Below are 16,103 nucleotides of genomic sequence, written 5' to 3'. Positions count from 1 at the left end.
TACACCATGACAAAGACAGTGTCAGACAAATGTGAGATATGCAACTATAAAGAAACTGTTGAACATGTGCTGATAGAGTGGAGGAAGTTCAGTGTGGGAAGAGAAAAACTGAAGGACAAGGTGATAGTTATAGGAAGTGGAGCATCAAAGGACTGTTAGAGACAGGGGACAAACAAGTTCAGGCTTTAATAAAATGTTTGAATGGAACAGTGTTAATATCCAGAATATAATTTCTAAATAAAGTCTTTTTTAATTTTTTTTGATTTTATAATCAAAATAAAAATATCATTGACAATGACAATTGTTATAAAGTCATGATGTTACACACTCCGGTACAGAAAGAGGCGGCATATACTTTAAACGTTGGTTTGTTGTCCGCCAATAAACTGAAAAGAAGAAGAAGAAGGTCACGTGCGAACCTCCGGGCCGGTAGGCGGCGTAAACCTCGAGAAGTCTAGGCTCGAGACCATTTCCGTGAAGATTTCAAGATGGCTGCCCACATATGTAAACATGCGATCTAAGCCGCTAGCTGTTGGTGCTCAAGTTTAACAGTTCTGTAGCATGTATTCATCCAGTCGATTCCTGTGATACCGAATGCTTAGATGTTAACATCCAATGCGGGATTGTTGAGTTACAGACATCCGTGTTGTGAGTTATAACCGAGCCAGAAAGGCTATACTTAGCGCGCTAACAGGTAACGTTAGCCATGCAGCGGAAAGCCATGCCTGCGCGGACCTTATTCGTTAGCTCCCTGCCAGTTTCGGCTTCAAATGAAGGGCTCGAGCAAATATTCTCTGAAATCGGTCCGGTAAAGCAATGCTTCGTGGTCAGCGAGAAAGGTGATGTTGTCACTGTCAGTCATCCTTTACCTAATAATTTAACGAGAACATTTACTCCAACTGGAGATACGTTGACTTACCTGCTTGGGCCTGTATTTATAAAGACACATTACTAAATCGTTGCAGTACAACGGAAACATAAATGGAAACTTTAACAACCTCTTTTTATTTATAAACCAGGCACAGACAAATGTCGGGGATTTGGCTATGTCACGTATTCCATGGAGGAAGATGCACAGCGAGCATTGAAAGAAGTAAAGGAATACGACGGACGTAAGCTTTCTGTAACGGTGGCGAAGAAGAAAATTAATGTTAAAGACAAAAGGAAAACAGGTGTGTATAAGGGCATGTCCAAAAAAACGAGCAATTGGGAGAGCTCCCACGCCATGTCTACTTGATAACCTTGTTCTCTTCCATTAAGCACCTGAAGAGCCTGCTGCTGCAGCACCAAAAGAAAACGAGCAGAAAAACAAAGGCTTCAGGAAAAGCAGTCTGAAAGCTCGACTCATCATAAGAAACCTGAGTTTTAAGGTACAGTACGCTGAATGCTTGTGAAGGGCTTCAACTGACGAGCGCACGTTGATTCATTATCTGAACTTCAGTTACATATCTGCTGTTTAACCTGTAACATATCGCATTATGTTACAGTGCTCAGAAGATGACCTGAAACAAATTTTATCCAAGTTTGGAACAGTTCTTGAGGCCAAAATTCCCCTCAAACCAGGTAAAAAAATGATTTTTATTCCTACTGGATGCACAAATGAGCCAAACAACACGTTGACTGGTTATTTTCTTATGTTTCTGAAGATGGAAAGATGCGTGGATTTGCATTTGTCCTTTTCAAAAATGTGTCTGAGGCAGGGAGAGCGCTTACTGCTCTGAACCTCAAGGAGATAAAAGGTCAGTGAGTGAGACACTTAGTTTGAGAAAAACGGTTCATTTTTTTAATTCAGTTTGTATCATGTGGCTGCATTTTCGATGTTATTGTTTCATTCACAGGTCGACAGGTAGCAATTGACTGGGCTGTGCCTAAGGACAAGTATATCGCCACACAGCCGCCATCAAGTGCAGGTACTATTCCACATTTTTCTTCTGCAAGGCAAATACGTATCATTTTATTATCCACTTCACATTAACAATGACAAAAAAATTGTCTTAGTAGACATTAGAATTAATATAGTAATGATTACCACTGTTTTTTTTTACATAGTAGTAAATAAGATTACAGAAGCAACTACAAAAAAGTCAGACACAAAGAGTGACACTGAAGACGAGGACGAAGAAAAGCCACAAGCAGCACCTGAGAAGAAAAGGTATGAACCTCAATGCTTTACACCTGTGCTAGTGTGCCACCAGGTGTTTTAAAAAACGAGTTTACTTTACCGGTTAATTTTGTTTTTGTTTTGAAATTTTTCCACAGAGTCCCTTCCAAACCATCTGTGAAGCAGGTGGAAGAATCCCAATCAGATGAGGATGAGGATGATGATGATGATGATGCTAGTGAGGAACAAGACAGTGAGGAAGAGGAGGATGACCATGAGAAAGAAGACGATGATGTGTCCCAAGAAGAGGATGATGGCAGTGACGACGATAAGAGTAGCCTTGATTCAAACGATGAGGATGAAGAGGAAGATGAAGATGAGGACACAGAAGAAGATAAATCAGGTATCAGTTCCCTGCTTATGTTTTGCATGTAAATACAAATCTTCATATAAATGTTGTTTTGACAGTGCTTGTCTGCTACTTTTATCTCTAGCTAAAAAGAAAGCCTCAAAGAAACTCCTCCCTTCAGATGTGAAAGAGGGCAGAACAATTTTCATCAGGTTTACAAATCTTTTCACTACTTCATCTTAAACCGCCTTTCGTTTATCGTACTTTGCTCCATTTTTTTCATCCTCAAATTATCCACGCAACTCACCATGTCATCAACATCTTTGTTCACCTTACTCCCGGCTGCTTTAGGAACCTCTCCTTTGATACAGAGGAAGACAGTCTGGAGGAAGTTCTGCTGAAGTACGGAGAGACTCACTACATTAAGATTGTTATCCACACAGAAACCGGACATTCAAAAGGTCAGTCAGCTGTGCTTGAATGACCACTCTTCTCTTTGTTGTTTGAGAGAACGGGTTCGTTAACCTATTTTGGGTTTGTCGTCTTACCAGGTTGTGCATTTGCTCAGTTCAAGACTAAAGAGGCTGCAGACAAATGCTTGTTAGCAGCACAGGATGAGGCAGAGGTAATACATTCTGAATAATGAAATATTCCCTGATCTGTTTTTTTGCAATGAGTTTTAATGCTGCCTCGTTGTAACATTGGATTATTTGATGCAGAACGGTGGCATCCGTCTAGACGGCAGGAAGCTGTTGATCGTGGCAGCAGTGAGCAGAGACGATGCTTCCAAGCTGAAAGTGGACAAGGTGAAAGTGGAAACGGGCACCAGGAACCTGTATCTGGCCAGAGAGGGATGTGAGTAAACCCGTTTCATTCTCTTCTCCTCTTTTCTTCTTTGCCACTTGTCAGCTTTGTCACTCAGCTCTACTAGTGACCCTTTCATTACATTACATTACATTACAGTCATTTAGCAGACGCTTTTATCCAAAGCGACTTACAATAAGTGCATTCAACATTGGTAATCAAAAGAACTACTAGTCACCAGAAGTCATAAGTACATTTCCTTTTCCAAACAAGCATCTAAGAGCATGAAGCAGAGCCTAACTCAGAGCCAAAGTACAGTGCAGAAACAAGAAAAACAGTTAGTGCTATAAGTAATACGAATACAATAAGTGCAACAAGCTAGTATGAAAACAATAAGCGCTAAGTGGAAGGCTCAGGGTAGCACTTCCTGAAGAGGTGGGTTTTCAGCCTGCGCCGAAAGATGGGCAGCGACTCTGCTGTCCTGATGTCAGTGGGAAGTTCATTCCACCACTTTCATCTTATACAGTTACTTGATTCACTGTCAATATTAAAGGTATGCAGATTTAGGAAAGCGATGTCTGTCTTGTGTATTGAAATAGGTTCTGTCGACACATTTCTTTGCTGAATTGCTCAATCAGTTTTTATAATGCATGATATTCTCTTCTGACCTCCACACCCAGTGATCCGGGCTGGAACCAAAGCTGCAGAGGGTGTACCTGAAGCAGACATGACCAAAAGAACCAGAGTGAGTTCACTTTTTCATTTACCATTTTAAATGCTTCTTACTTGCAGAGTGAATTTCATTCATAGTTGTTTACCTCACAGGTATAATCTTTCAAATTCCTTCTATGTTGACGCATATATTTGGTGTCGTCTATTTCCTTTAGTTTGAAGAAATAAAGAGGACCAAGCTTCGGGGCATCAACGTGTTTGTGTCAAAGACTCGTCTGTGTGTCCATAACCTGCCCAAGTCAGTGGACAATAAGAAACTAAAGACACTCTGCCTCCAAGCAGTAAAAGGAGGCAAGGGAGTCCGCATCACAGAGGTGAGAGAAATGGTAGACACTTCATGAAATGTAGCAGTGTTATTATAGCCGGTATCATTCATTTGCAGCTTTGTAAATAGTTTTGTGTGAGTAGTATTTATGGTTGTTGGCTGTCATAGAACACTGTGTCTGTGTGCCCAGCAGGGGGTGTTGTTGGCTTTCTTATTCATTGTGTGTGTGTGTGTGTGTGTGTGTGTGTGTGTGTGTGTGTGTGTGTGTGTGTGTGTGTGTGTGTGTGTGTGTGTGTGTGTGTGTGTGTGTGTGTGTGTGTGTGTGTGTGTGTGTGTGTGTGTGTGTGTGTGTGTGTGTGTGTGTTTGAGAGAGAGAGAGAGAAAGTGTGTGGATCTTAAGTGTTTGATGCTACCACAACAGAGCTCCTCTACAATTGGCATCCTGAGGTTTTAAAATAAGTACAGTGGTTCTCATAAAGTCGTTTTGTGGCAAGTTGTACAGTATATGAAGCGTCATGTGTGAAACTGTGCTCTGCCCTAACTTCCTTCATCCTCTTCTTGCTTTTCTGTAATCCATGTGTGTGTGTTTTCTCGTGTACCTTCTGTTTCTCCTTTCAGTGCCGGGTGATGTATGACAAGAGGCCAGAGAAGGGTCAGGTGATGGGACAGTCGTTAGGTTATGGCTTTGTCCAGTTCCAGACCCATGAACATGCTCTCAGCACACTGCGGTACCTTAACAACAACCCTGACATCTTTGGCTCACACAAGGTAAATTTTTACAGAGTACACTAAGTGCTGAAATCCTTATCAGCATGTTTTGTTTTTGCTTTGTTGCTGCTGTATTTATTTACCTTTTTAGACTTCACATTGTGGTGATTATTTTATGTGTTTCACTGGATCCTATTTTTATTTCATCCTGCAGAGACCTATTGTTGAGTTCTCCCTGGAGGATTCAAGGAAACTCAAAATAAAAGAAATGCGTCACCAAAAAAACAAGGTGCGTTTGTATCGACTTGTGTGATAGGTACACTTTAGAGCAGGGGTCTTGAACGTTTTTCAGGCCAAGGACCCCCAAACTGATAGAGAGATGGAGCAGGGACCCCCTACATACTGTATAAAATTGTGTTTTATATTAAACTGGGCCTAGTGCTTTGTATAAACATCCCTCTTTATTGTGCATTCAATACTAAGCTATTCAAATAATACACAGGTTCATATATTCATGTTTTTATTTTAAACATGTGCAAGGTACAGTGAGTAGTGTGGCCGTGCCACTGCCATTTATAAACATACCTTATATGATAATCATGTACACAAGCTATTCAAATTGACGTTTTTATTTTAAACATAAATGTGGAATCGAAAATAAATGAGTGATGGCCTATTAGTGCCACTGCCATGCATAAACATACATGTTATCTTGCTTACAATACTGAACTATTCAAATAATGGACAGATTCATGTTTGGGGGAAAAAAAATAGTCTAATCAACCAAAAATTTTGCGGACCCCCTGCAGTACCTCCGCGGACCTCCTAGCGGTCGCTGACCCCCTGCTGAAGACCTCGGCTTTAGAGTCTTTGTTCAAATTGACAGATTTTTTTATTTTCTTCTAAATGTAGAGTAACCCTCTGTGGATATCTTTGCAGGAACAAAATCTGACTTTTAAAAGAGGACCAAAACCTCAGCAGCAGACAGCCGGAGATGGAAAAGGAGCCAGGAAAGGTGGAACTGAACCCCAGTCCTCATCAGAGCAGACACGAAACGAGAGAGGTTTGAAAATATTTTTGCCTTTTCACAGTTGAGAGAACATAGGAGGTTGGAAATGAGGGTTTAATGCAGATGAGCTCTGGTTTCACACTAGTGCTGTGGAGAAACCATATTACGCTTGACACACTGAATTAAACTCAACTGTGGCCTTTTTACTTTTGCTCTTAACATTTACATCCCTTTACTTCTTCACATTATTTGATTTTCTCTCCGTCCACTGTTCTGTGTTCATCAGCTCCTGTTCAAACCCAGAAGCAAGCCGGACGCCATTTAGGCTTCCAGACCAACCCCGAGGTCGAGCATGTAGATCTGGAGAACGGAAAGAAACGAAAGAAGACTCTAAACTTTCCTTCCCATCGGGGGCCTAAGATCAGGTACACTTCTTTTATTTGTACTAGTCTCCTGTTAACAGCACAGTGTGTCACTCGGTGTTTAAGCAGCTAAATTAAGACAGCAGAAATTCATAACGCGTACATTTTGAGGATGTGTGAAAGAAAAACGTATTTATAATATTGGAGCAATCAGAAAATGAGGTGCAAACAACTGATGTAATCAATTTCGATCTAAAAAAAGTCTTTAACAGTCGTGTGAAACATTGGGTAAACATATCATAAACATATATCATGTCCATAACAGAATGCGTGACAAGGGAAAGCAACAGGCTCCGCCTCCCAAGAAAGCGAGGCCTGGATCCAACCGGAAGGACCGTCAAAGACAACAGATGGAAAAGCCCACACAGCGCGCCAACCAGGTTCATAAATATTTAGTTGTATATGCTTATTGGCAGTCTTTGGTCATATTCACATCTTACAGTGAAGCATAGCTGCTGACACACTGGTTTATCAGAAAGTACTGAAAACAATGTCTTTGTCAGTTCACATGTTATAACTCCTTAAGCAACCTCAAGATACATTTCAGCACCAAAAAAAACTCAAATCTGTCTGACTCTTGAGAAGAAACCTGCCAAAACCAAATCAAGACGATCCTTAAAGGAAAGAAAGCTGTAACAATGATACGATTTAAAAACATGCATCACTTTTTCTCAAAGAGAGACTGGATGTAAGCATGACAATGGTGCACCCAGTTCATGGTTTCCAATAGTTTAGTCTATATGAAATTGAATGCTTTGCTGCCATGTGAAATTGTAGTAATATTATTTTAACAGTCAATCCCAAAGATGTTTTATTAGATTTGCCAAATACATTTTCAGAATTTCTTCCATCCTTTTCTTTAACATTTATCCGTACACTGTGGCACACCTTTGAGCCACATGAGGAAGCCTGCATGTTTGTGTTTTTCTGATCAATGTAACACACTTAAAAAATGTAATGTTTGTAATGTAATTGTTTGTTGTTCCTGAAGGTTAAACCCACAAAGAAGAATTTCAAGAGAAGGGGCGGGGACCGTTTTGACAGCCTGGTGGAGCAGTACAAGAAGAAACTGATGGGCAACAGTGACAACAGCACCAATGTCAAAAGAAACAAGTGGTTTGATAGTTAATGCTGTGTGTGTGTGTGTGTGTGTGTGTGTGTGTGTGTGTGTGTGTGTGTGTGTGTGTGTGTGTGTGTGTGTGTGTGTGTGTGTGTGCGTGCGTGCGTGCGTGCGTGCGTGCGTGCGTGCGTTCGAGAGAGAAAGTGTGTGGATCTTAAGTGTTTGATGCTACCACAACAGAGCTCCTCTACAATTGGCATCCTGAGGTTTTAAAATAAGTACAGTGGTTCTCATAAAGTCGTTTTGTGGCAAGTTGTACAGTATATGAAGCGTCATGTGTGAAACTGTGCTCTGCCCTAACTTCCTTCATCCTCTTCTTGCTTTTCTGTAATCCATGCTCTTCCATATTTTTTACGACTAAAACAAACCGAATAATTCTTGTACTTGGCTTTTTGTGAAATTATATTAAAAAGACATGAATTAGTTATATTGTCTGGACTTAAAAACAGTTCATTGTGATAGGTACAGTTACATTCAGTTTTTGATGCCAGTCTTAAAAAGGAGTTAATCATAAGCCCATAGTTCTTGATAAACACCCACTCATGTACCTTGAATACAAGTGTAGCAAGAGATGACCACCCACAAATGACATTGTATATTAATCAAATAGGTCTATGTGCCCTTTCACTTCATTCTGATCTCTTTTTGTCACTTATTACACAACACTGACAAACTTGCAAAATCACAATATATGTTTGTTAAAGATTTATTGAGTTTTAATCCAATAGAAAAAAGACAAAGTATCAATATGTCATCTACAAATATGAATAACCGTTTTCGGAGGAGTGGATGGTATTGCACAGAAATGGAAGTTACCCTTTGCCCTTCCTGCCCTTTGTAGTTCTCATGCAAACACAGCTGTTATTCTTGGCAAGTTTCAATCTAGGTTTCAGGAATTATCATCACTAATTGTGACGTTTCCTTTGGCTGTACTGTATAGTATGTTTACTACTGAGAGCACTTTCTCGATACAAAGGCATGATTTATATTTGTGTGCAAAGCATAGATCGGTTGTCATATAAATCAATCCTGCAGAAACTACACATAAGCTGCAAATATTACAAAATGTTACAAAATATATATTTTCTGAATATACTATTTAAATAAATACAAATGTATATAAATAAGTGCATGTTCAAGAATAAAATTCCTTCGAAAGACATTGCAAAAGTTCAACATGGCCAGGTGGGAAGTCGGACATCCCTGATGCAGACCTGACAAATAGTGTCCAAAAATGAGGTCATCAATTTACAGGTATTGGTCCTACTGTCTGTCTTTCAGCAAGTCTCAAGATTATCCAGATTTTTCAGCAGCAGACTGAGGTACTCCTTCACTCTCATGAGCGCCTCGATGCTCACTGTGTGAATAAACTCCTTTCGACTCTGTAGCTCTTGCAGCGGTCCCGGCACTGATGGCTTTGGCCGCTGCTCACTGCAGTGGCCCTGCCTCCACTGGTCCAGGTAACCGGTGAGCGAAGAGATTTCAAACTTGACCTGAGCGACCCCGTTCAGGGTGTCACAGATCAGGCTGTTATAGCCCTCCAAGGCCGTCACGACGGAGGAAGGTCCTTCCAAATCATCAGCAGGCGGACTGAGAGTCAGACCAGTGGGGACCTGCAGCGTGAGAGAGGGATCTCGATTCAGTCCCAAAAAATTGTCATTGACACTAACTTTTGTAAACACTTCAGATTTGCGTTCCCCACAAACAGAACCATAAATATTACCTGGAAGTCTTTGTTCAGCCTCACCACCAGCTGTTCGGCCATCCATTTCACTTTTGATTTCATCTTCACTACTTCCACTGGCAGAGGAGCAGCTGAGCACACACTTAAAACGTGCAGCAGAGAAAACAGGAGGGCCAAAGTGTAGTCCATGTTTTTACTCTGGATGTACCAAATTCAGAATAGCACTGGTGTTCCTAGGAGAAAAAGATGTTATTCTTCACTTTAATGTGTATTTATTTATCACTTGTTTCAACATTGTGTTAGCTCGCTAAGACAGCTGGCCTATCTGCATGTAATCATACTATACATACACAAATGCTTCCTTCCAGTAATTACTCAATATGTTTGATTATGATGGCAAATATTTGTGATGGAAACCTGTGAATTCCTGACTGTGTAACAAGTACAAAGATCACTGCTCTTGGCTATAACTATTATTGTCAACCCCCTGTTTTCTAAACCTCCGCTGCATGCTCTGAGAAGAGTAGACGGAGGGCTATGAGCTCATGAAAACCTTTAGCTACAAGACCCAATCTAGAAGGCACAAGAATTTCTCTAAAAACAACGGTGACAACTGTCACTCTTATAGAAATATGCATCTTTACAAATATATGCAAAATTCAAACATACTGTACTTCTAAAAGCTGTCAGTCATTAAACAAACGAATGCACTGTAATGAAAGACCAAACGTGACAGTGAAACGAAGATGGTAGAGTTGAAGCCTGAGTTAAGGAGATGGTGAAAGAGATGGAGAGGAAAGTTGACCTTACCTTGGCTGGATGTCTGTGCTGTGCCCCTGTTAGGCTCCATCAGGACATCTTATAGTGGACGACTGTTGACTCATCTCTTACTCACCTCTCTCCGACCCCCCGTCCCCCCCCCTCAACCACCCACTCACTTTTACCTCTCCCCATCCCATACAGGAGACGGGAGGCAACTTTGAATATGGAAGTACATTTTTGGTGACATATTTGAGTCACTAGGCAATACATTGACAACACTATTCATACAAATTTTGAATAGTGATACCTCAATGTTTACAAATAGAAATTACATCAATGTTTGTAATTCTGTGACTTTGGGAGCTTGAAATGCCATATATGTTACATCCTGTGCTCACACCCTCCTATCTTCACTGCTCTCTCTAAACATTGCCTAACGGAGCCATTATGTCACTATTTATTTAGGGCGTTCTAATACACAGTGTATCTAAACGCTCAGTAGCACAGGTAGCATACAGAAGCAGAAGATAAAGAACCGAAACAATAATAAAACAACAGCAGTGATATGAAATATATTGACACAACTCATCTCCTGACTAATCTGTTAATTCTTGGAATATATTAATGAGCTGCATCTCATGAATGGAGATTACCGGCACGATCAGGTCTTTGTGTCCTTATATCTTTGGTTTTGTCAGTGAATCTAAAATATACGCATTTCTTTCATGTCTTTGTATCTTTATCCTTGTACATTTTTTAAATTAATTTATCATTTTTTATCATTGTACATTATTACGTTTCATTTTAGTTTGTTCAATCCAAAATATTTGCAAGTTGAAATACTCTACTCACATATAATTCACATTATACCAATATATTGTGTTTTAGCTCAGCAACACCACAAAAAATGTATTTGGAAAATTTTGAAAAAAGTTCATGCAGTCTAACGTAGTTACAGACATAAACGCAAGTTGATGTTTGTCTGAACATCTGCATATTGCAAAAGTTAATCATCATGCATGATCTTTTCCAGTTCAGTGTAGCAGATTAGGAGTGTTATGTTCTTTGTCCAAACAGTAGTTATATTTCCTCCAAACGTCTTGAGCAAAGCAAAATAGTATCATGTAATTTTACATACATTTCCATGAAATGATTGTGATGAATACCTGGTAATACATTTTATTATTATTATTTTTTTTTTTACAACATAGCCTGATGTGGGTCACAATATCCTCCTAATGATCAGTTTCTCCTTTTCACACACACGTAGTATGAATGCACACTATCTTCTAACAATCACTTACTGTTATCTGTTACTTACTAATGTCATTTCTGCAACACAAAAACACCTTTTCAGCATCGGTGTTCACAGACATCTAAGACTTGCCTGAATTTCATGTTTGATTTTTATTTGAGCTACGACAACCACCACCACACATCAAAATGTTATTCACAATGAACAACAATAGCATTGTTATGTCATATCAAGTAGATGTTTCTAATGTAGGCCTCCTGTCTTTATAGATGTCTCAGTCAAATTTCAAGCACACCTTCCTCTACCAGCGGATTTTATTTTATTTTTCTCATATTCAATGCTCTTCTTGGAAGTTTTTTTTCTTTTTTAAATCTAAATGTTTTTTTGGATATTTTTTGGAAGCAGATGTTTCTTGTTACTCCATGGAGCAGGAGGTGAGTGACTATGATCAGCAACTTTCTGTTTCTTCAAAGCAACAAGACGTCAAAGAGGCCAATACTCTGCGTGCGTTAGAAGTAGGCCCCTATCCACAGGGAACAAAACCATTATGGTAATTTTAGTTTTCTTTCAAGGTAACTTACAGTAAGTCCTGCGAACTGTTAAATGCCTCATGCAGGGCACACGCACAGACTCGCTCTCACACACAGAGGTCTCATAACACTATTAACACATGGTCATCGTCACACTTTGAGCAGAAAAAACAGATCTGTGATATGATGTGAACGTTGTCTGGAAAAAAACGCACAGAAGAATATGTTTCTGGGAAGGAAAGTAAATGGGTGACAGTATCCCACTTGTTCTTTTAACAGGAATAGTGTATTATTCATAAAGAAAAACATGAAGGAATGAAGTAATGCAATTGGATAAATAGTTTCCAAATATTTTTAAAAGTTTTTACAGTGCTGTCCCCTGAGGGTTTAGGAGCTCTCTTGCAACAGAGCAGATTTCATTGCACGGAAAAATCCCGACATCTGTGATGAATAAAAGCTGCCTGTCGCTAAAACTATTTTTAAACCAGGATTGAGCCTGCCGATATGTAACGTAAACAGGACATGTTTTAACATCATGTAGATGGCTTGACTCAGTTATGACATCATTTATTCATTCCACCCCTCAGTGGAATATACATTCATTATATCTTGATTGCTTATCTGTGAACAAACAGGGCCGTCGTATCTGTGGAATCTGTGGTGGTACTGATTTGACCTCAAAGGGTTAATTAAAATGTTTATGCCTTTTTATCAGTTGATCCAGCAAAAGACGGCTCATAAAAGGGGTGAGTCAAAGGCATTTCCTCTTTGCCAGACAGAGTGGTTTTTTTATGAATCTGGTCATTTAGCCCACAGTTCTCAGCATGCTCAAATTAGTTCCAAACAGCAAAGATACACATTTGTACTTTTGTGGCTACATTAGAACCCACAACTGCAGCAAACAGCTTTGTGGGTCCAGCGTGTTATGTTTGGATTTCCCTTGTCCCTGGGATCATGGAGGATCAATCAGACTGCATCCCTGCAGGACAAGAAGTCACCTCCAGGAGAATGACAGAAGGATTCTGCTAGTCTTCATTAATAATTCATGAGGACTTTGTGTCACATGACTTATGGGAGCATATGAGTCACACCCTCAGAAGAAGTGTGTGCCCCTCTTTTATCAAACTATACACACTTGCCTGCACAGTAATACTGCATATGCAGTATCCATTAACCCTTTAGGGTCAGCAGAATGAATGTAATTACTTTAACAGTGAATGATGTGGCATAATATGCGGACCAACATGTTAAACTTGCTGACCCCATACGTAGCACTGGCTGAGCCATGATAATAGGCCTTGCACAGTATCAGATTACTTTTCCAGATGCAGCATGGAAACCAGGAATTCCACTCAGCAGAATCTGCCTGTATGAGTCACAGGAATGACTGGAATTGAGATTCATTGATCCTGCATGTGCTGCCATTCAGGAAGACGTGTTGTTTTCACCACAGACGCTTGGGTGACGTTAACACCATAAAGCTGAATCAGCTTTTCATTGAGGAAGCGCTTTAGAATGAGTTGAAACCCTATGAAAGTCCAGTTACAGCAAGCAATACCTTTAACAAAATAACATGTTTAACATGTCAAAAAAAATTCTAACAAAAGCGACCTATCACAAAGGATCAAGCGAGTAAAAGTGTTAAAACACTTGAGTGAACTTGTGAAGACTATAACTAGTGACATGTTATGCAAGGTCCAAGATATTTTAGGGTTTATCTGGCTGATGCCCTTTCCCACCATATCTGTTGACGTTGAATGATACATTTGTAGCACCTTTACAGTAATCCCTGTTCTGTTCCAGCTAGTCAGATCCCTGCAGTGTAAACGCTTTAGTCAAGCGCCTGAAACAGACTTACTGTTACTGAAATAAGTCGTTGCTTCCTTTGGATTTTAATTTATTTATCATTACACAATACCAAGCAAAGAAGTCATCACTGGAGATAATGTAAATTCATATAAGAGATTATGTAAATCTATTTCAACGGAATGCGAAACATGTTACATGATTTTCTAGACCATTTTGTGCTATGAAATAATGTGCACTTTTTGTTACTATTATTCAATTCTCAAATATCCACTGCAGAAAGAATGCAGAGTATCTTGAAATATGACACAACAACATTGTTGTTCTGTAAGTTCTGCAATCCTACACCTGGAAGCACGCTTATATAAAAACATACAAACACTAAGACCTTAGCAGGCTGAGGCAAACAAGCTGAATAATAATGAAAGTAAAGATCTGACATCAAAACCATTACACTTTTGCATATTCTTGGACAGAATGTCTACAACGGAACATTTTACATGACAGTGATTGTATAAATACAGAGAGCTCAACGTGTTGCTGGATATAACGACAGTGATATTACCTCTTTCTTTCAGAATACATTGAAACACACTTTTTGATGGTGCTGTATAAGCTCTTTGCAGGTACTCCATTAAACACTGATTGAGAATTATCCCAAAAATATTGGATTCTGTTTTACCTTGTTTTATCATCAGCCTATCGAGTGCTGTGTTCGAGGTATGATGGCTGACATTGTTCCAGCTCATACGAGGGTGGGTGGAGGACTGGGAGGGGAGGGGACTGTGGGGATATTGAGACATAAAAAAAAGATGGTTATCGGAATTATGCTTCTGTTTTTCCTTTGCAACACTTTCAATGTGTGATGTCTTAAAAGCTTGTACGGCGCAATAAAAATAAAAAAAAACACAGGAAAGTACTGGAGAGGGAATACTATACATATAAAATGTGTGTTTGCTCTTAAACCTGAGTGTCCACAGACAAATGATCCTTCAAAACTGGACTGTTAGCTGTAGTGAGTGATGTAACGGTGCTTTGGCCTCAGAGGACGATTAGGAAATACAAGTAGTCCTTCATCATTACCTTTACGTAGGCAATCTATCTAACAGTAATGGCAGGTGCACGAATGAACCCCACCATCTGTCGATGCTGCAAGACAAGTTGCCACACATCATTATCTACTGGGTTCCTAATCTTGTTTCCAATTAAAACTGGCAGCAATCTCCGTCAAGATACATAGTTCTGTACAAGTTTGTCACTCCCAGAATTCGTGTCATATGGCTCATCATAGCATCACTGGTACTTGAACTGATTCACCCTTCCATTACATCAAATGTGGATTGTTTCTTAACTGTGACCAGGTGTTTGATGGAAAATGTTTGATGGAAAATTCTGATGCTGAAATTTTCCACAAAACCCCCAATTGCATTTAAGCGTCCTGGAGTGTCATACTGATACTCAATCTCTTTCCAAATCTGCCCATCAGGCAGATGGATGCCGTTCATCCCAGCGGTTGTCCCATTGCAAAATCTTGACAAAAGTACTGAAAAAAGTGCTCTCTGCAAAGTAAAATAAGTTGCATATGGTCAGTTGTTGTTGATTGAGAGGTAAACTGCCAGCACTTTTGTTTTTTTCTTTCCCAAACCCAATGGATGAACTCCTTTAAATGAGTCCTGACTGAGAATCAAGCCCATGGACGAGGGATCTGGCTTAAACAAAGAATGTCCTGCAATTACTTTGTGCACCCATTGTTTGATTGAAATGTATTGGGAGAAAACTCTTCTTTCCTGCTTCATTGAACTGGTTCAATGTAGTTGAAGCTTTGTTTAAACCAATGAACACATTTTTCTGTCCTCAAAATGTGTATGTCTGCCTCAGAAAGTAAAACCAATCATTTTCATCAGCAGATTTTACTGGTTGATGGCTGATGTCATGTAGTTCCTGGAATCCTTCAAAGATACTTTGAAGGAAGCAACATTTTTGCCTGCAACTTTAGATAAAATAGGCATTGTTTTAGGCGCATGTCTTCATTTGGATTTCCATTAAACTGTGCTCAGTCTTTTTCAAGACTGAGCAGGAGGTACATTTACATAAAAAGTTGCTGCGCTTCAACTGGAAAGGTAAAAAAAACACTGTGTGAAAATGAACCACAAGTCATGATTCAAACAATCAAAAAACAATGTTTTACTATCTGCAGATCCAAACAGAATTTAAAAGACTTGACATTTTTAACCATTTCTGATTTTGTCATTGCTCTTCTTAAGACATGTCAGGAGAGGATCTATAAAGGAAGATAAACACACTTTTAAAAAAGCGTTTGCAGAGTCAACAGCATCAACAAAATCATATCCAGCCACACACGTCTCATTAAGGGTTAAAATACTTTTCCTAGGATAATAATGTGTGTCTGTTAGAACTCTTATGATTACGTCTACATATACACATTGACCTCCATTAAAAACTGAATCTATGAAATATGCAAATGTTTCAGATGTTTAACTGCCGGACACAAGTTCTCTCCTACTTCCATTCTCACTTCACTTCAAGTTTCAACAT

The 16,103-nt window shown here is 39.5% G+C and overlaps 2 protein-coding genes across 3 annotated transcripts; one reads left to right on the top strand and one right to left on the bottom strand.

Moving 5' to 3' along the window:
- The first annotated feature begins 487 nt into the window (after positions 1 to 487).
- Positions 488 to 7,939, top strand: rbm28 (RNA binding motif protein 28). 2 transcript variants are annotated; one of them, XM_068723353.1, is made up of 20 exons: positions 488 to 839; positions 1,020 to 1,172; positions 1,261 to 1,370; positions 1,488 to 1,563; positions 1,647 to 1,739; positions 1,839 to 1,910; positions 2,053 to 2,152; positions 2,260 to 2,504; positions 2,596 to 2,662; positions 2,802 to 2,911; positions 3,002 to 3,075; positions 3,170 to 3,305; positions 3,935 to 3,999; positions 4,142 to 4,300; positions 4,870 to 5,019; positions 5,174 to 5,248; positions 5,899 to 6,022; positions 6,255 to 6,393; positions 6,656 to 6,770; positions 7,382 to 7,939. In XM_068723353.1, exons 1-20 carry the CDS (start codon positions 707 to 709, stop codon positions 7,517 to 7,519), a joined length of 2,334 nt encoding a protein of 777 aa, XP_068579454.1. In that variant the 5' UTR covers positions 488 to 706; the 3' UTR covers positions 7,520 to 7,939. The 2 variants fall into 2 exon arrangements, with proteins under 2 accessions (XP_068579454.1, XP_068579453.1); XM_068723352.1 differs by having other exon boundaries at positions 2,050 to 2,152.
- A 301-nt stretch (positions 7,940 to 8,240) lies between these two features.
- On the bottom strand, positions 8,241 to 9,793 carry lepa (leptin a). Its single transcript, XM_068723354.1, has 2 exons — positions 9,234 to 9,793; positions 8,241 to 9,123 (listed from the first exon to the last, which is right to left on the bottom strand). Exons 1-2 carry the CDS (start codon positions 9,381 to 9,383, stop codon positions 8,788 to 8,790), a joined length of 486 nt encoding a protein of 161 aa, XP_068579455.1. The 5' UTR covers positions 9,384 to 9,793; the 3' UTR covers positions 8,241 to 8,787.
- Between the last annotated feature and the right edge of the window lie 6,310 nt (positions 9,794 to 16,103).

This window comes from Cebidichthys violaceus, unplaced genomic scaffold, assembly GCF_023349555.1.
Source record: "Cebidichthys violaceus isolate CVI_PGR_0920_01 unplaced genomic scaffold, fCebVio1.0.p SCAF_3, whole genome shotgun sequence".
Taxonomy (NCBI): domain Eukaryota; kingdom Metazoa; phylum Chordata; class Actinopteri; order Perciformes; family Stichaeidae; genus Cebidichthys; species Cebidichthys violaceus.
The sequence above is the reverse complement of the archived record's forward strand: the minus strand, read 5'-3'. Positions and strand labels throughout refer to the sequence as shown.

What these genes read in the sequence shown, in the direction of transcription:
- rbm28 (XM_068723352.1), top strand. Translation starts at nt 707, where the DNA reads ATGCAGCGGAAAGCCATGCCTGCGCGGACCTTATTCGTTAGCTCCCTG. An exon ending in ACATGACCAAAAGAACCAGA is followed by an intron (nt 4,000 to 4,141) that starts GTGAGTTCACTT and finishes TATTTCCTTTAG; the next exon opens with TTTGAAGAAATAAAGAGGAC. An exon ending in TGCGTCACCAAAAAAACAAG is followed by an intron (nt 5,249 to 5,898) that starts GTGCGTTTGTAT and finishes ATATCTTTGCAG; the next exon opens with GAACAAAATCTGACTTTTAA.
- lepa (XM_068723354.1), bottom strand. Translation starts at nt 9,383, where the DNA reads ATGGACTACACTTTGGCCCTCCTGTTTTCTCTGCTGCACGTTTTAAGT. An exon ending in GGCTGAACAAAGACTTCCAG is followed by an intron (nt 9,124 to 9,233) that starts GTAATATTTATG and finishes CTCACGCTGCAG; the next exon opens with GTCCCCACTGGTCTGACTCT.